The following is a 19,878-nucleotide window of genomic DNA, read 5'->3' as shown; positions in this document are numbered from 1 at the left end:
ACACATGATTTTACATTAAACTACTCTGTAGTTGACATCACTATGGGAAGTGAACACGGGTTTTCCTACTCTTTGGTTCTTTCGGTAACGTCATGTAGGTATAAAATAAAATAAATCACGTTTTGGGCACAACACAAGCGTCCATCATCAGGTGGGAAGCCATGGTCTGCTGCTGAGGCAGACTTGCGCCCGAAACTTAGCGATTTATTTTATTCCTACGTGACTTTACCGAAAGAACCAAAGAGTATGGATTCCTGCAGTCACGAAAGCTTCAAATCAAGACTGGTTTTCCTATCAAGGGACTCGCGCCACCATGGAAATGGGGAACGTCAATCGCTCAAAAAAGGACTAAGATAAACAGCTACACTTAGCACTTTTACGAAAAAAACTTGGACAATACACTGTTCAATGGTTTATTTCACAACTAAAAAGTACAGTGCATACATATATACATTCGGCACCCTGTAAAAACAAAAGTATTGCAGATAGCGAAGTTTTTTTGAAAGCAGAATTTGACTTTTACCTGGTCTTGACGAAACTTCATAACTTAACCGGAGACAAATAAGACAAAACCAATACAATTTAAACAAAAATAATAAAAACATGTGACTCCCATCCCTTGTCACCCACTTACAAAATATCACCGACATCTATAATTATACAAAGTTAGAATCTATGTACATTCCTTAAGTTACAATTGGTGCAATAACCAGAAACTGTGCAATGAAGACTGGGACATCAAGCTCAAGTGCCCCTCAATTCTTCAAGAACACCCCCCCCCTCCAACCACCACAGCAGACCTGGACTCTGGACCCAACACCTCTGCACCACCTCAGCCCAGAGCGAGCCCCAGGCAACCACCTCAAGCAATGAGGCAACTTTAGTGGATCCGCGGCAGGGCAGCTGGGCAGGCGACAGCCAAGACGACGTGTAGGAGGGAAACATTTCGGCACCGGCAGCAACTACGAAAGTTCTTAGGAGAAAGTCCACAGGGGTTGATGAAGCAGCTTGGTATTTTTGGGTTTGGTCGATGGCTTTGCATCTCATTACATTTGCTGCAGGTGCTAGGCAGAGGCTGCAGGCCCAACAAACCCTGCTTCGGACAAGCTCACAACGCACAGACAGGTCAATAGCAGTGTTTACAAGCAGCATTAAATAAGCGGGTAGAGCTGTACTTGATTTACTCATGAACTGCATTCTGGTTTCAAAAACACACCCACACACCAAATGCCTTTACGGTAAGTCGACTCCAATTTACTAATGCTTGTTTTTGGCACAGCGAAGAGGCAAGTATCTTGTCAAGAGATTCTGCCACCTTGCATTTGATTTAAATGGCTTTTGGGTATAGCCAATTACTAATTTTATCAAATGCTATGTTAAAGTATTTGTAGATGATTTCATCATTGACCAGGAAGTAATTTTTCAATCACAACCATCAATTGCTCGGCCCTTGCACAGCAATAGCAAGCCGACAATCCAGCCAGCACGCCAGCCACGGAAGGCTGACTGACGCAGTGCAGAGCGGGGGGGGGGGGGATCCCCAAGACCGATGCGTTTTTCTAACATCAGCCTTTTCGTAATGCTCCCCTTGCTCGCAAACATTTGGAGGGTGGCATGATGGCATGCCACGGGGGGACAGGGGCGAAGTTAGGACAGCGTGCAGCTCGACGCTTGTCACGTGCTCTGCAAGACAGACATGCTCTGCTTGCAGTCGACCTTGCTCAGATCGTTGGCCAGGTAGCTCACTTCTAGGGAATCTAAGAAAGCGCGACAATCCTCTTCGCTATCGAATGCCAGCTCTGACTGCACAAACTGCACGGGGACTGTGGGGCGGAAACTATGGTGGGAAGAGAAACCAGGGAGAAAAGGCACAAAAACATGTTAGAAAACACAACAATTACAACTTCAAGCAACAAAAAAATGCTGAACCCTTCTACTGCATTTACACTCGACATCAGAAGACATTTACACCACGCAACACTCTTACCTTATTAAATTGTTCGCATCAACAAGAATGTGAGTGCAAAAAAAGTAAGGTGTGTGTATGTGAGTGTGCGAATACTCACCTGGTGCAACAGCAACTTACCTGTGCAAAACCATTGCTACTAGAGGAAAAGTGCGTTATATTTAAAGCTGACAAAGAAGTCGAAATGGAGAAATGAAAGATGCGAGGGCTGTTTGAAACTGGCATGCCAATGATATTGGGGAAAGTATTTGTGAAACGTTATATTAATTAAGAGAAAAAAATCAGATTGCCTGAAACTGTAGACACCTACCAGTTTCAAAACACAAAGTGATAGAGGTGATGCGAGAGAAAAGAGAAACTAAATAGAGACGAAAACAGCAGCAGGGCAATACTACTTGACGACAGGAAACATGAAGGCAGCGAAAGACATACGTTTTTATAATGGACTTGAGGGCCGCCTTGCGCTCCCTCTCCAGAAAGAGGTCGATGAGGTAGCTGGACATTAGCGGGGCAGTCCTGTACAGTCTGAAAAACCTGTGGTAGTTGTTCAGGGCCCAGGCGGCACGCAGAGATAGCGCATGCTCCACGCACGAATCGTCCTTCAGCTCTTTAGGCAGCTGCGCCAGCGCGGTGGTGAGATCTGAGCATGCGTGATCCACGGCATTTGATTAGATTTCAAGATGGCCAAAATCAAACATCTCCCCCAACACCAACAGCCCAAGACACAGCTGTGCTGCTGTTGGGAGCTTCCCTCTTGCAGTAGCAAGGTGCTCTCTGATGTTTGCAACGGCCATGTTTACGTAACCCAACCAACCCGGGGTCAGCTCTGCTGTGCCCTCTGGCTGATCCCCTGGGTATTGCATGCGGCACCACGTCAAGCCAGGGCTTCTGCAGTCCAACTCACTCGCGCTATCCCGCAGTTATTTAAGCTTCAAGCTTAATTTAGTTATCGTCTACTCGCACTGAGCAACGGTGATTCAAAGCAGAGTTATCATGGCCATTACATTAAATCCTAATTTGCACGCTATACCAAGATATGCAAGATGACACATTCAACCTGTGCAATAAAAAGATAACTTTTTTAATTTTCACAAGTGAAACCACCCTACTGTAACAACTGCTCATCGAATCCAATGGCACTTCTAAAATCAACGAGAGCACTTAGAAAAAAATACACCACGCAATGGAGATCACAGCCCTCATGAGGCAGCCACCTTACCTCCAGAGTTCTTGGTGTAGATGTAGTAGAGGATGCGGTAGGCGGTGAACTCGCCCAGGTTTCCAGGCAGATTCTCGTTGTACAGGGACTTGAGCTGCGCCTGACACTGGTTGAACTCCTCGCGGTCTCCCTGCACAGGCAAGCAAACAACCAAACGTGGTCCTCTATTCAGCCTCTGTTTAACCCTTAAAAAAACGATGCCACATCTCACTTTCCAAAAATGAAATGTCGTTTATACAGTATTCCCTTGTTATTCACCAACTTGCTATCTGAGATTTTGGCTAACTTCGAATCGCATCACAAAGTCTACACGACTGCATCGAAAGTGATGAGATAAAGCGATGAGAGATGTGATGCAAGAAAGTTATGATTTTTAATAAGAGCATACTTGATTTGAAGCTTTCGTGACTGCAGGAATTACTCTTTGGTTCTTTCGGTAAAGTCACGTAGCGGCATTGGGTCTCTGTGTCTTATGTTGTGCATCTGTGTCTGTGTTGTCTCTGCTTGTGTGTCTGTCTGTCTGTCTCCGTATCTGTGTTTTGTCTCTCAAATTTAGTACTTGCTTGTGTTGCAATCGAAACGTTGTACTCTATTATTGAATTTATTTTCTTTCTACGTGACTTTACCGAAAGAACCAAAGAGTGATAAGATCATTTTAATGTATTCAACAGCTTATTTATTTAATGTAATTCATTAAAAGCGATAACTATGTGCGAAATTTTATATTCACGAGCATGTCCGGAACGTATTCCTCGCGAATAATGAGGGAATAGTGTACTAAACTCGTGTGTACCCATAGGTGATGCCGCATGCATCGTGACGCTCACCTTCTCGAGCGCGATGCGGGCGTGTGTCTCGTACACCTCCACCGTGAACTCCGTCCGCACCCCCTGGACCTGTTTTTTTAAAAAGAAAACAACACATTAGCATCCAGGGTCTCTCGTGTCCACTGCATAGGACAGTACGCTTTTGTTCAGTGCAGGAGTTCACTATGTATGCAGAACTTCTTTCGCACCGTATGTAGCGAACCGTGTCTAATCGGAGGTGTGTAACATAGCCATGGGGATCAAGCTTGACGAGAACATTTTTTTATTTGTTCACGCATAAGACAAAGTTTGATTTCACTGACCGTTAGGTCTTGCCGAATGGACTTCATCTGCTCACAGGCGAAGTGGTAATCTTGATTCGCCTTCCAGTGCGCTTTCACCATCGTCAGAGATTTTCTCAGCACCTGCACCAGTTAATTTCAAGATTGATAACATGCAAAATTCTACACCTACAACATCGACAGACACATCAACATCACCACACAAACTCACAAGACAAATAATGATAATGCCCTTTTTTGCCATGGGAAAGTCTCACCGAGATAAGACTTTTTTCAAGAAGGTCCTACACATTGAGATGTTTGGCATGTGGAAGTAAACTGGCGTATCCGGAGAAAACTCGCACGTATGAGAGGGGGGTCACACAACTATGCGGATCCACTGCAGTACTGCCATCTCATAACCAGCTTGCAACCATGTGTTTACACACATAACCAGGTACTCGTATCAGGCTAAATCTTACGAGAGACGCAGAAATCGTTTAGAGGTCACCTCGCCACTGATGCAAGCCATGGCCAGGAATCAAACTGAGGTCACTGGGTTCATACGCATTGCGTTAACCAAACAATTTTACACAGAAAACACATGCAATGCGATGGGGCGGTCACACAAAATCACGCACGCATACACACAATCTCAGGCACGCACACCATGACGAGGTGGTTACGCCCACGCATACACAACCACACGCACGCACGTACGTACCACGATGGGGCGCACTACAGAGGGGTCAGGCGCACAGGTGAGGCGCAGGTAGGGCTTGGTGATGTCGGAGCAGGTGCCGACGATCTTGAGCTCGTCCCAGTCAAGAGATTCGGGCACGCCGCTCTCCAGGCTGTTGATCTGCAGCACGAGCGGCTCCGAGCGCAGCCGCCTGGGAGTGGGGCCGCCCTGCCACTGGAAGCGCGCGGCACGGCGCTGGCGCTTGCCATCGCGGTCCGGGTCGTCCACCACAAACCGCATGCCGCTCAGGTCACCCTTGCGGTTGCGCTTCTTGCCGAACACGCCCCCAAACTCCGCCGCTGCGGCCTTCTCCCTGTGAGGCGGCGCGGTGACAAAACGTTCAGTGTCGTGGGATGATGCGCATGGGCCGCGCGGCCGACCTCGGCTCCATCCTCATTTCGCTCTATCGTCGTAGGTCACCGTTTTGGATTTAAAATAGGATAGTAAAATTACAAAGATTGCCATTCAGCTCGCACGCGCCGAGCAATTAAGCTTGGGTGTACAAATGCCTACGCGAACCATGGCTCACTGGGGTACGGTATATGTATGTTTAACTTCTTTTACACCGTACATAGCCAAGTGCTAAATTGGAGGCGTGTTGGAAGGGCAAACTAAAAACAAAAAGCAGTTCTAAAGAAATGAGTTTATGCATTAAGGTTAGTAAGTTAGGTTGGGGTCAGAATTAGGGTTTGGATTACGTGTTGGGGCTGCCACAAGTGTCCAGGTTTATGACTTATGTTAAGGCTAGCATTACGGCAAGCGCTCGCGTTACACGCAGCTTTTAAGGTGACGTTACAATTAGTGCCCGGCCTAACGTTAGATCAAGCAGCGGAAATAGGGCTTAATATTTTATAACAGGGCAAGTGGAAATAGGGTTATAGTGCTTTAGGGCCAGCATGAGGTGGGGTGTTAGGGTTGTAGCATTACCTCCGCGCATTGCGCTGCATGCGTCCTCTGCCGCGGCTCCTGCCTCGGTTCATCTGTAGTTGCCGCTGCGGCACGCGGCACTTCTCCGAGTGGCTGCTGCTGTTGGAGCGCGAGCTGCTCGAGCTGTCACTGCACAGGAGGCCGGGGGAGTGGTGGGGGGGGGGGGCAAGGAAGTATAAATGGATGCCATTAACAGATATGCTTTGCAATGCAAACTGCGCACCAAATTAATGAGAATCGGAGAACTTAACAAAAGCACGATAGGCTGGGAACCTGCAGATGGAAACCTGGTTTAATATCAGGTTACTGAAGCAATGTTAAAACCAATCATCTTCAACGGCATTCTGTATATCTATGGGATGTTGATTCCTTTTACAAGATATCTATTTGGTGTTTGAACATCCTAACACTTGTTTTATTGCCAGAAAGGGTATATATGCATGTTAAACTTCTTTCGCACCGTACGTAGCTAACCATTGTCATCCGATGTGCGGGAAATGACAGGGCCATTACGAGCCCGCTCACGTGACTACCGCGCGCGCCCTTCACCTGCGCCGACGCCGGCGTTGCGGTGTGCGCGACCGTGAGCGCGACTTGGAGCCCGAGCTCGAGGAGGAGCTGCAGCGCGAGCGGAAGACGTTGCGGTAGCCGAATTTGTTGCGGTATCCGTTGGCGGCCGCCGCCATCGCCGGGGAGGAGCTGGTGGTGGATGCCATCACCGTGCGGCTACGGCTGTTGGCGGCTGGCGCGGACGGGGTCCCGGTTGGCACGGTCTGAGAGGAGGTTGATGGCGTCGGAACCCGGGGCGTCATCGCCGCCATCAACGATGGTGTGCCCGAGGACGCTGGCATGGTGTCCATCCAGCGCGATGCCTTGCGTGGCGACCGCTCGCTCGCGTCTCTGTTGTGGCTGTAGTCGGTAGGTCAGGTGTATATAATTAGCAGTGCTGCAACTTTCAACCGTTGAAATGGTTGCCTAATAATCTATTAATTATTGCTTTGATTAAATCAAATCAATAAAAAATATTACCGTACAACATGCATTGTCATATGCATGCGTAAATAATATTTCGCCACGATGCTTAAAATTACTATGGTACACAAACACAATCCAAGTATAAATCCTAAGACGATACTATTGGTGCTGAACCACAAATTGGAAAAGCAATTGTTGCCAGGGTTAGTTGTCAGCACTAAGATTACTTACAGTATCACGAGTTAATGACTAAGCTCTTGAAAAGGCTCAGGCCTGAAGTCAAATTAGAACAATTCATAAAAGAAGAACGATGTGGCTTTTAGCACATTCTCAGAAGTGAAACATGAAGTTATAGACGTATATTGGGAAAGATTAAGAGGTGGCAAGAGAAAGCTACTACTTGAAGGGGGACTTGGTGAACTGAGGGAAAGCTCAAGATCGGACCGGATTTGGAGGAAGGCCGAGTCAAGGACCTGTCATTGGCCAGGTGAGTAAAAAGTAAAGGGGAGTTAAGTGTTCAGCGTAAGGAGGCATTGTTACTTGGGCAGCGCCTCCTTGGTCCAGTCGATGGTGTACGCCGAGCCATCGTTGAGCCGCGCCGTGAGCAGTTCCTTCAGCAGCCGCTCCGTGCGATCCTTGTCCTCCTCCGTCTCGCACGTGGCAAAGCAGCGCTCCACGTAGGCCTTCATGGCCTTGGGCCAGTCGCCCGGCCTCGGCAGGGCCCTGCGAGCACCCCCCCATTGCACACGGCCAAACAATTATCACCTCGGTGGTTTCTCTAACATATTTGGAATGGCAGCCCCCCCACAATCAAGATGACCGTCTCAATCGCTCACTCTGGCGATGTCACTCTGGAATCACTATGTTTAAAAGTGTCAATGGAGTGATAGCATTACATCGTTACGATGGGAGTGCCTGATCATAAGTTGTTAATTCTCGCAAAAAAAGTTCTCAACTTGTGTTGGTAAGCCTGGGACATACATCCTATTCGTGTATATATAAATGTTAAAAAGGCAAGGCTCAAGGTTTTCCACTTTACCAAGGAATGAAAATTGCCATTTATACAAATGTTTCATTAGTAGGCCAGCTTTGTTCCTAATGTCCCCTTCACAAGAAACCCATCTCCTCTTCCCCACCATCTCATACTGTCTACATCTTCAATTGCGTCGTACGCAATGTAGATCATTTAGATGCCTTTATAAAGTCAAACTGTTTTCGTGTTCTCTTTTTCCCAACTCACTTGGGAGTCTCGGTCGGCATCGGTTGTTGTGCAGGACTTGGTTTTGGTGGCTCTGCAGTCGGCTGGGGCCCCAGGTTGAACTGACTGTTACTGGTGATGAGCGGTCGCTTGGGGATGTTAAACTTGAGATTCCCTGCACCGGGAGCCTCTGAGATTCACAATACAAAATTAGCCAAGGAATGATTCACTACCCACAAGATTCATACTTTTTTTTTCAAAGTTCTGCAATTCAGGGTCATGAATTCACGAAAATAAAATGCTTCATGCTCATTTTGTCTCACGAACATCTCCACTATATAGTTTGTTGTCAATAGTCTCATTTGTACAGTTATGTTCGATCATTTTGCCGAGTGCAACATCAGCATATAATCTGCATAAACGGTGAATAATGTATTTGTGCAAGGATGACCCTATGCATTTGTATGATGAAAATCATTAGCGGTGGTATACCGAGATCCATTATTTAAGGGCACCTTATAAATCTATGTTATAACTAATTGCAAATACTCATGATTCACCCAAACACAGCTCCACTCACGTTTTTTCTGCCACAGCTGCGGCCCCTTGCTTTTAATCGCTTCTGTATAGGGCATCCTTGGCTGCTGATGTTGCTGCTGTTGCTGCTGATGCTGTTGTTGCATGCTCTGCTGCTGCCGTTGCTGCATGCTCTGCTGTTGATGCTGCATGCTCTGCTGTTGTTGATGCTGCATGGTCTGCTGTTGTTGATGCATGTTCTGCTGTTGTTGATGCTGCATGGCCTGCTGCTGCATTAGCTGCTGGTGCGACTGTATTGCCGGATGCGTCTGCACATGCGGCTGCATGGGCTTGGGAGGCTGGGGAGGGGGCGGGAGCGGTGGAGGCTGTGGCTGGTGGGGCTGGCCCAGGACGGTGCCACTCGCCGGCTCCTGAACGGGCGCCTGTCGGGAACGTCGACGTCCGTTAGATGCGGCGCACATCGCAATCGTCACAATCCGTGACAACGGCCTCCCACGTAACCAAGCAAAGCACACTCCAGAGGATTCTCAGCCTTCTCCATTGTTGTCTTCCCACTCGTAAGTGGGGGAAAATATGCAATGTTCGGAATAAAAATACCATTCCAGATTTATACGTGTTAATAATACTCAATTTCTGATGACCAAATCACTAGAGCTTGTCAGACCTCGAAAGCTATGCAGGATAGCGTTTGAATGGGCCAACACCATAAGTTTTTATTACGCCGAGTTTCATAACTCTTTTTCGGAGGGTCCTGCTAAATTTTTGGTTGCTGTCGGCTACTGCACGGCTACGCTGTCAGCACTAACCAGTGTAGAGAACTACGGTCAAATAACTACCAGGATCAGCACCGTGTGCAGAGGTTCCATCGAGTGTACCGATAAAAGGCTTGTACACACATACAAAATGCCATCAAACAATGTCAACTCCAGAAGTGGTTCGGATAAGATTCTCCAGGGTCATTCTCAAACAATGTTTTGCCAGACGACTCACTCTCCAGTATCCAAATGGAAACGTCATCTCATGAAACGGCAAAGATTGGCAGCAAAGATGAAACGTACACCAGGGGTAAAAAGCAAAACCAAACCCCTTTAAATCTCTGCCGGCCAAAAGCGTATCGTCATTACCTGAGTCTGATCCTCCGTCTGTAGAGGCTGCTGATGGTAGCCTGGTTGCATCATATACTGCCCAGGTGACTGGGGGTACATCCCGTACATGCCCTGCAGGAAAAGTAAGGCACCACAACTGCTACTACTGCGTAGGTTCTCGTGGTAGTGCTGGATGTAGAACTTCTTTCGTACCATACATAGTGAACCAATGTGTTTCCAGGTTGTATCATGGTGAGGCTCATACCAGAAGTAGCTCTCCATCGCAGGATAAAAAGTTAGACATGGTGCCAAACACGTAACAACCCGAATATTTTCACAATTGTCACTTTCACTTTAGCCCATACCAGTAGCACAGGCAGCTAAAAATGAGTGGGGAAATTGTTTACCACTGCTATAGAGTAACTAATTCCAAGAAGTAAACTTTACTGAGTAAAGAAATTCAGTTTTCATAATACTCTTATATAAGCGTAAAACTTCATCTATCGGTGATGAACGCTGCACTTTCCGTCGTTTTCATGCAGGGGGCGCTGTAAACCTACATGCACTCTGCATGAACGACGGAGGCGCAGGGACAGACGGTCGATTACTTTGGAATCGATTTGCAGACGGCGGTCTTTTCGCACGGCCAGCTCTATGTCGCCTTATCTCAATCCCGCAATCCCAAACAGGTGAAAGTCCGCATCGAACCGTTCCCCCAGCAAGGCCATCTACTTAACGACGAGAGAAAATTCACACGAAATGTCGTTTTCAATTAAGTCTTCTAGATGTAAAATTATAAGCTTTTAATGAAGAAATAAAATTATCCAATTTAAAACAATTCAAAGATGTTTCATTTTAAAACGGAGCATCGGGTGCTTGCGTGAATGCGACGTTCGTGTGCAATTTGAAACATTCTTGGTTCTTGGCCGAAGGCCGTAAATGGTTGTTCGGGGGCGCCATAGGCGCACCCCGAACAACCCCTAGTATCTATTAATTTTGTAAAAATGAATGTACATTATTAACAATTACACATTTTCCCCATGTATGTGTACAGGCACCATGCCTGGATGTGTGTGCATTATTGTACAGCCCTTTGTCAATCTGGTGCTGGATGAAGGCCTCGCCAGAACGTATCTGTTGTTTGACCATACTTAACAAAGCTGGTCAGTGTGGGTTCGAGTGAGGGGGTGGCCCACAAGCCAATACAAATATTACTTTCCATTCACATAGCAGGCTTACAATAATTTAGTAATCACCTTACCATTTGGTATTGGTTGTAGTAGTTGTACGCAGGTGGTACGCTGTATCCATAGCCGTACGAATACCACGGATACATCTGCTGGTTGTTGGCTGCAGCAGCTGCTGTTGCGTCATCGTGTTGTTGCTGCTGCTGTTGCTGCTGCTGAGTGGAAATATTTTTCTGAAGAGGAGCACAAGGACAGCATCCGGTTTTAATTGAAACTCACTTCACAAGGCATCACAATCACAAATGCCATCACTATCATCAACCATGATCAATCTAATGTTGGATAAATTTCCTTCCCTGAACCATACATCTCTCAATCCTGCAATGTAACAATCCATTTCGCATCTGTACACAACATTATTGTATTGCTATTACAAGTGTTACACCTCAAGGGTTTTGAGAGCAACTGCCATGCAGTACATACATTATGGTAGCAGTTGTAGGTTAATGAGTATGATTCAACAATGAAAAAGTCAATGGTTCAACAGTGCATGCACTAGTTTGGGACATTTCAGCATTTCATATTTGAACAGACAGGGATGCTGTATTGGATCAGTCACTGTTACTCCAGGGAATAGAAGGCTATTTCATTGTATTTGATTTGCTTGTAATTTTGGAGACCCAGGTCCCTCTTGCAAATCATACTACGGTATTCTTTCGTTATACTAAACTGAAAACTTCACTGCCAATGAACATTTTCACCGTAAATGCTTATCTTGGTGTCAATAATCTGAACTGGCCGGCCTAACCTGGTAAAATAAAAGTGGATGTTTACTTCAGCCAACTTAAACATTACTCCCGTTCTTTGGTTCTAATCTAGAATTACTCCCGTTCCCGAAGGACAGGTAACGGAGTCAGCCCGATTTCTCCTGGAGCACAATTTGGACAACTTGAGTTGGTTCAAAAAGTTGTATTTCCACGACTAGCTGAGTTACTCCAGTAATAATGTGAATTGGGCCGGTCTTAACAAAATTAATGCTTCTGCTCGGCCCTAATGCTGACATAGAATTCAGCCCAACCGGGGGAGCCAACTAATCTGAGAGAATTTGGACTCATGTTCAAACTAGCAGCCAACTCAAGTCATCTACAATGTGAAAGTGGGGCCCATCTTTAAGTTTTGTCGTTCATAGAATCAGGGTACATGAGGCAAATAATCAAAACAGAATATGTTGACGCACACCACTGTACAGTAGCAAAAACAAAAACACCAAAGCAATCGTACCTGCTGGCTCTTCTTGCCAGATGACACCGGAGAGGAGATTTCCTTCTGGATGCTCGCCAATGCCTGTCTCGCCTTCTCCCACTCTGGCGTCTCCTTGGGGGGCTGTGGGCCCTGTGAGCCCATGCCCTCCACGTGGGACCCTGCTGCATTGTATTGCTGCGCCCTACGCCACACAACCGTCACCACCGCCCTCCTGTTAAGCCTTGGTGGCAACGGTGCAAGTTAAGGCTCTAAAGCACCAATGCCCGGTCTAATTATACATCGCAGGCAGCAGTGGCAAAGCTCAACGGATGCCAGACAATCCACTTCGGAGCCATCCATTTAGTACGTACGCAAAAATCTGTCAACTTGAGCCCTCCTCCCCCTCCCTATACGCACGCATATTTCACCCCCACCCCCCACCTGCGTACATACGCTTGACGCACCCCCCCCCCCCCCCCCGAATCCTATAGAACGGCCGATATTTAATCCACGCAGAAACCATCAAGGATTAATAATATTAACGAGGCTTCACCGCCCCCCCACCCCCGTTTCCTATGCGTACGTACATTGTCAGTAGGCCCCCCATACCCCACTCCCCCCTCCATGCGTACGTACTAAACGGATGGCCCCTTATGGGTAGACTAGTTTAGGAGGCGATGCCTTCCAGTCCCGTCACTCTGTGCGGACTTTTTAAGGCTATGGTTCCAAGTCTGTAATTCAAGCTCCCAATTGTGTACCAGACAGTTCACGGTTGTGTTCAGTGTTACAAAGTATATAACCATTGAAAAGATAATTATTATCGAAGGTAGAATTTGGAACAAAAAGGAACAAGCACTGCAGTTTAATAAGCAGCTGCACTTAGCGTTTACGTAAATCCCAACCGCACTCTTTGGTTCTTTCGGTAAAGTCACGTAGGCACAAAAATAATAGATCACGACGTTTCGATCGCAACACAAACAATCGTCATCAGGTGAGACAACTACTTCAAGAAAAAAAACGCTGTTTTTTTCTTGCTGTGGTTGAAAGAATCAAAGAGTATGGGATTCCTGCAGTCACGAAAGCTTCAAATCAAGATTGCACCGAATTTATTGTATGAATCTTGATCATTGCATTAGATCCAGTTATTAGGATCCAAAACCAAATAAGTCATTTTACAAACCTGTATGTGCTGTATGTGGGAAATACTCGACGTGGTTTTTTGTTTACGGCACTCTAGAGTGAAGTGAAAACTGGATGAGAATGTATCAGCAAGGTGTAAATATTTGTGCAATATTGTATGTCAGCTAAGCAGCAGCAAAGGGGATTCACAGCTGTCACAATAACAGGCTACATCCTTCTCTGAAACAAACCAATTAACAAAATATTAACACCAACACCAATTTTTGTTATTTAAAGCTTTCGTGACTGCAGTAATTCATATTCTTGGCTCTTTCGGTAAAGTCACGTTGAAGGGAAACAATAAAATATATATAAAACAATACAAACGGTCATCATCAGGTGTGTCGGTTTGCATGCAAACCGACACACCTGATGACGACCGTTTGTGTTATGGTCGAAACGTCGTGAGAATTTGTATTGTTTATATATATTTTATTGTTTCCCTTCAACGTGACTTTACCGAAAGAGCTAAGAATACCAACACCAATGTTATCATATAGTACTAAATTGTAAACCTAACTTCAGTAACAAAAAAACGAACCCTGACCCAACACACTAATCACTATCCCAACAGGCAGTAACAATCATATACAAAACATTATCGCCAAAGTGTACCTCGCATAAAAATTGTTACGGTTACAAGCGGTGACCAGAAATCTTAAAAATATTCTCTCCTTAAAATATTTTTCATATAAACATAAATAGCACCCTATTTGGTTGAAGTGAAGCTTAGCAATCGCCTAAAAGAGTATTCACAATCTGAACCGTGTTTGGTAGAACGGTCGCGTTAAATTGCATGCATAGCAGCCCCTAATTGGTTGGTTATGTTTTACATTTCAGAAATATGGACGTCAAGGTGTATTCGTTAGGCAGACTGCACGAAACCAGTTTGTTTTCCTTCACGTAAAGGGATGAGTTTTATGGCCACGGATTAGAATACAATCCACAGACGGCGAAACGCATTTTTCTTTAAAGTAAAAAAAAATAAGTTTGTCGACTGGACTCCTGCCTGGAATCCGTTGGCTGGCGCGCGGCCTCAGCGCGCGCGTGCTCTGCGGTGACATCACGGCGCACGTCTGCGTGATGACGTCACGCGCATTCCGCGGCGTACTAAGTACGAGGCCTGGATTCGTGCGTGATGACGTCAAACATTTCTCCTAACCTTGCCCATACTGTACAGATTTTTTTTCCTTTTACAGACGTTGACAAACGGTATCCCTGGAGGGCAGAGTGAATTTTTTTTTATTACTCGCGAAACCCTCGCACGTTATTGATTACTATGGCCACCTTGAACAAGTTCAAATCCGCCTGCGTGCGCTCTTAATAAAAAGGAACTGGATTTATTATCATAACACGTTAAAGTTCATAGTAATTCACCCGCCATCTTCGAGGGCAAGCGGGGATGACAGGCGTTCTTAGGCGTGGCGCTGGCGGGATGGCTGGATGACAGCCTTGTTGGAAATGATTTAACGTGCGGAATTATCACTCCTTCCTCGTATGGGTGCCACGATGGCAAAGATGTTAACTCCCTTGCTAGGTATACAGGAGGTCGTTGATTCGATCCCGACTCTGACGCATGTATATATGAAGTTTCCATGTCTCTCTCTCTCTCTCCTCCCGTGATGTGGATTTTCTCCTGATTTCCACTCTACGTTTATAAACACGCGTTTAGAGTATTTGGTTGCTGTACATTTCCAACAAGTCAATTCTTTTTGTTATCATTTGTGGCCAGGTCGCTTCTGAAAAAAAACCCCCTATATATGTGGGCCCTACCTGGTAAAATAAAGTTTAGTATGGGTGGTGAGATTTCTCCAGATATACCCAATTTCCTTCCACAATAAGCCATTTACCGTAGTAATTGAGAGTCGGGGGCAAACGTCCCAAAGTCGGACCCGCCTGAAACTCAGGGAAGGCTCCTTGGTTAAGGGAATCATTGTTTATTAGCCGTCACCGAAACGATTAACTTCAACAGCAGAGTCCGATAAACAACTTCCAACGCGTTGTTTTTTTATATCTTGGGCATGATGACTAGAACTAAAATATGCTTACATGAGCCAGTAGACGTGCTCACAGTTTGTTGATATGAGAACACTAAAACGGGGGACCCCGTCCATCCACAGGCCTCGGCGCAATCAAATAAGATTAGCTAGCATTTAACGGGCGACAGCGACGGTTAAAAACACCGTCTAATATACTCAACAAGCGATTCCAACCAAAGGCAGGCCACAGACACGGTTTGAAAATAAACTTAAAAAATTAACCAAAACGACAACGCCGACGTTGATGACGACGCCTCCATTTGCCGCGGCCGCCATTACGGCCGCTCCTATCCGGCCCATTGCCGTTCGTTTCATAACCCCCACCCCACCGATTAAAGACTTTGCTCCTAGAACATCCTCTGCAGCATTCGCGAGCGAGAATATACAAAAGAGAGAAGGTGGTGGTGGTGTGGGGGGGGCGCCGAGGGGAATTACCACTGCGCCGCTTGCGCCGCCTGATTGCCGACGTTCCAGTGCTGGGGCTGCATGGCCGCCATCGCGTCGCCTCTGTAACGACGAAACGCGTTGCGTTTAAGTGAAGGATGAGGGGGCGAGTCCACTCTGGCACGGAGAGTAGGGGGGGGAGGAGGAGAGTTAATCAATTAATAACTCGGCCAAACCAACTGGCTCGACGTGGCGGGGAGGAATGTGGCGGGTGTGATAGACTCGTAAACGAATTGGCATGTTCCGTTGACGTGACGCGACTTTTATACTTTAAAACCAGACTATCCTTTAGTGCTCAGATTGTACAACGTTGTGGATTTACTCTCCAACACACCGGTGTGCTGTACTAGTAACACATTGATTGGCATGTTCTGTTTACGTGACACAATCATACTAATTGGCTGTGTCGTGTGGTGGCGGGTTTAACGACGCATTTATATTTACGCGACCTCACCCAAAACAACCCCTCTTATGGATAATATTGGTCGCGAAGCCTACTTGTTAAACTGGGGCGAGGGTGTTTAGCACACATTACAATCAGAATCTATAATGAAAGTGTTTTTTTTCTTGGGGGGGGGGGGGTGAGATCGTATAAATTATAAATGTGTCGTTAAACCCGCCACCACACGACACAGCCAATTAGTAAGGTTTGTCACGTAAACAAAACGTGACAATTAGTTGCTACCTTCAGCACACCGGTGTGTTGGAGAGTAATCCCACATCATTTACAATTCGACGTTTCGTTGGTGATTACAATCAGCTTCATCAGGCGATATACGAGAGGAGTAAAGGTGATGTCATCGCTGTGAGCCTATCAGGTGCCGTTTCAAAATCAAAATATTTATTTTATACTGGAGGAATCCGATGAGCTATAAAGCTCCTTACTCTTTGGTTCTATTCGGTAAAGTCACGTAGGTAAATAATAAAACAACAAAAATCACGACGTTTCGGCCACAACACAAGCGGCCTTCATCAGGTGAAGGGACCAGGCTTAAAGGTCGCGGTCTGAGCGTGGCTGTGCTCCACTCCAGCGCTGTCCTCGAGACAGCCTGGTCCCTTCACCTGATGAAGGCCGCTTGTGTTGTGGCCGAAACGTCGTGATTTTTTGTTGTTTTATTTTTTACCTACGTGACTTTACCGAACAGAACCAAAGAGTATGGATCCTTGCAGTCACGAAAGCTTTAAATCTAGAATTATAAAGCTCCTTTTCACAGATGTCCAGTCGGGGCAAGTCAGAACATTAGAATGTAAAACAATCCAAAAACACGATAGGAGTGCAAAGTTTCGGAAAGGTAAACAAATCACTTTTAAAAAATATACAAATAAACCTAAACGAGTTTTTTTTAAATCTCACCAAGTAGAACCCACTGAGCCAATCACTTCTTTTTCAGAAGCGACCTGGCCACAAATGATAGCTCAACGAAGTGGCTAATCACGTGGAAATTTAGAGCCGCAAAATTATCTAAATGACCTAGACGCAAAAAAAATCCACGCGACCACGGGCAGAGAACATGCAAACTCCAAATATTCAACAGGCGTCAGGGTTCGGAATCGAACCTCCGACGTCCTGCATACAAGGCGACCTAGTGCACATCAACACCACCGTGGCACGCCCCTTTAAATAAATATGGACGAGACCAACAGACGTGAAGTCCCCCGTGAAGGGGACGTTTACAAGAGAAACAGGTGAGGTCAGCGAAGAAGGATGACGTTTGGCTACAGATTGGGTGATCCCAAAACGTAGGGGGGGGTAGTTGGTACAGCATAGGCGCGTCCAAAAGAGACGGCCCCGTGGATGATCGTAACGGTGTTGATGGGGAAGTCGGGGTGGGGCTTGGGGAAGTGGGGGGAGGTGGGATGGCAAGACGACCGGTGGGTGACACGAAGAGGTCTCGCTGAAGGGGTGTGGAGGGGGAGAAATAATGCACATATACCGTCAATTCCCTCGATGTAATAGTAACAAAAGATTACTGTTGTGTTCAATAATTTATATATTTTTTCCTGTTTGTAGCCCGTCTCATTCGTTGCAACCGTTAGTTTGAAATAGGAATGAGTATAAATTTCACGTAATTCTAAAACATAAGAATGTATTTTGATCTATAAATCCACGCTCGTGGCTGATTGGCAATCGTTCGAATTCACAACATATAACGGACGAGACCAAGAGGTCTGGCTGCGGGGGGGGGGGAGTTACGACATCGGATGAGACCAAGAGGGACGTTCTGCGGCAGGAATAACAATAGAAGGACGAGACCAAGAGCGCTTGACATCGAGGGGGGTAACAGCTTTACCAACAACTCAAAACAAATCCCAGTCAAATAATCCTAATGGAACAGATGCGGCGTACGAATATAGATTTTAGTCACTACGGATATCGTCATCTTTTACCACTTCATTAGAAATAGGGAATTTGAGCAGGCAGACCCTTTGGTATTTATTCACGTCTAACAATAATGTAAAGTCCTCTCTGGACCCAAATGCTGTCGTAAATATTTAAAATGAACAAACTACGCACGTCAAATTATAATTAATACGTCTAAATGCAACCCGCATCTCGGTACAGTTTACAAAAAGAACGAAGACTTACTACATTCGGGTAGAAGGGGTGGTGAGTGGCACGGAGGAGAGGAGAGCGCGACACAACCATTATAAAGTTATAGATGTCGTGAAATGAGATAAATAATAAGATAAATGTGAGGTCAACGTAGACACACATGAGATCATGTACAGTACTGTGGTGAGATAAGAGCAGAGAGGTGTAAGCGGCATTGAGATGAGATTAAGTGCATGTCCATTGGCTTTCGTGTGAATTAGCTTGAGTTTGTTAGGAGTTGAATTGTCCAGGTATCTTTGATACAGTGCTATTCTTTATCGTGAATCTGAGCCCCATTTGAGTTGATAAGGGCCGTTAAGCTTTTGTTTAGTTTGCTTATGCCTTAGCGTTCCCACGGACCCTAAAACCGTCATCCACTGCCCTCAGATACCGAAAGGGTAAATTTATTAATCCGCGATCTTCATACGATCGTTAAACATTGTTTGTACGTGGATGTGCTGGTGGCTATTACCGTATTCCTCAGATTATTGGCCACACCGGAAAGTAAGACGCACCCCTGCCAGCTTGTGCTTTAAAATACTGAACGTACAGGGGAAAATGATGCGTCTTATATCCCAGAAAAGACGGCAACAGTGTTGCGATGCATAGACTTATTGATTACTAGCTCTACTACCCGGCTTCACCCGGGACTTGGATTCACCACGCCCGGCCGCCTTTGTCTCCCCAAGTGGCGATGTTCACACACCACACCAGTTACTCGTTTGAGGCTGAGTCGACCTAGGGGAGGGCCCAGGACCGGTTCAAATAATCGTCACCGGTGGTGGCCGTGAGCGGGAATCGAACTTCGTAGCGCAGCACGCTAACCACTACACTACCACTCCCCACACACACACAGACAGCACGCTAACCACTACACTACCACTCCCCCCACACACACACAGACAGCACGCTAACCACTACACTACCACTCCCCACACACACACAGACAGCACGCTAACCACTACACTACCGCTCCCCCCACACACAGACAGCACGCTAACCACTACACTACCACTCCCCCCACACACACAGACAGCACGCTAACCACTACACTACCACTCCCCCCCACACACAGACAGCACGCTAACCACTACACTACCACTCCCCCACACACACACAGCACGCTAACCACTACACTACCACTCCCCCCCACACACAGACAGCACGCTAACCACTACACTACCACTCCCCCCCACACACAGACAGCACGCTAACCACTACACTACCGCTCCCCCCACACACACAGCACGCTAACCACTACACTACCACTCCACACACACAGACAGCACGCTAACCACTACACTACCACTCCCCCTACACACACACACAGACAGCACGCTAACCACTACACTACCACTCCCCCCACACACACAGACAGCACGCTAACCACTACACTACCACTCCCCCCACACACACAGACAGCACGCTAACCACTACACTACCACTCCCCCCCACACA

General features: G+C 46.4%; 1 protein-coding gene across 2 annotated transcripts; it reads right to left on the bottom strand.

Annotated features, from left to right (window-relative positions):
• Nucleotides 1–399: 399 nt before the first annotated feature.
• On the bottom strand, nucleotides 400–15,966 carry LENG8 (leukocyte receptor cluster member 8). Of its 2 annotated transcripts, none has more exons than XM_032978762.2 (15): nucleotides 15,819–15,966; nucleotides 12,205–12,367; nucleotides 10,998–11,156; nucleotides 9,776–9,868; nucleotides 8,695–9,073; nucleotides 8,157–8,304; nucleotides 7,457–7,639; nucleotides 6,491–6,850; nucleotides 5,942–6,070; nucleotides 4,997–5,327; nucleotides 4,315–4,416; nucleotides 4,013–4,081; nucleotides 3,186–3,315; nucleotides 2,399–2,606; nucleotides 400–1,837 (listed from the first exon to the last, which is right to left on the bottom strand). In XM_032978762.2, exons 1-15 carry the CDS (start codon nucleotides 15,878–15,880, stop codon nucleotides 1,675–1,677), a joined length of 2,679 nt encoding a protein of 892 aa, XP_032834653.2. In that variant the 5' UTR covers nucleotides 15,881–15,966; the 3' UTR covers nucleotides 400–1,674. The 2 variants fall into 2 exon arrangements, with proteins under 2 accessions (XP_032834653.2, XP_032834659.2); XM_032978768.2 differs by having other exon boundaries at nucleotides 5,942–6,064.
• Between the last annotated feature and the right edge of the window lie 3,912 nt (nucleotides 15,967–19,878).

Source organism: Petromyzon marinus, chromosome 3 (genome assembly GCF_048934315.1).
Source record: "Petromyzon marinus isolate PM22_M1 ecotype Great Lakes invasive population chromosome 3, UKy_Petmar_22M1.pri1.0, whole genome shotgun sequence".
Classification (NCBI taxonomy): domain Eukaryota; kingdom Metazoa; phylum Chordata; class Hyperoartia; order Petromyzontiformes; family Petromyzontidae; genus Petromyzon; species Petromyzon marinus.
Note: the sequence above shows the minus strand (reverse complement) of the source record. Positions and strands in the feature narration are given on the sequence as shown.

Bases quoted from the DNA above. Each gene is read 5' to 3' on its own strand.
- LENG8 (XM_032978762.2), bottom strand. From the start codon at position 15,880: ATGGCGGCCATGCAGCCCCAGCACTGGAACGTCGGCAATCAGGCGGCG. The intron at 2,607-3,185 runs GTAAGGTGGCTG...ACGCATGCTCAG, and splicing joins CTACACCAAGAACTCTGGAG to ATCTCACCACCGCGCTGGCG. The intron at 1,838-2,398 runs GTATGTCTTTCG...TTCCCACCATAG, and splicing joins CTCAAGTCCATTATAAAAAC to TTTCCGCCCCACAGTCCCCG.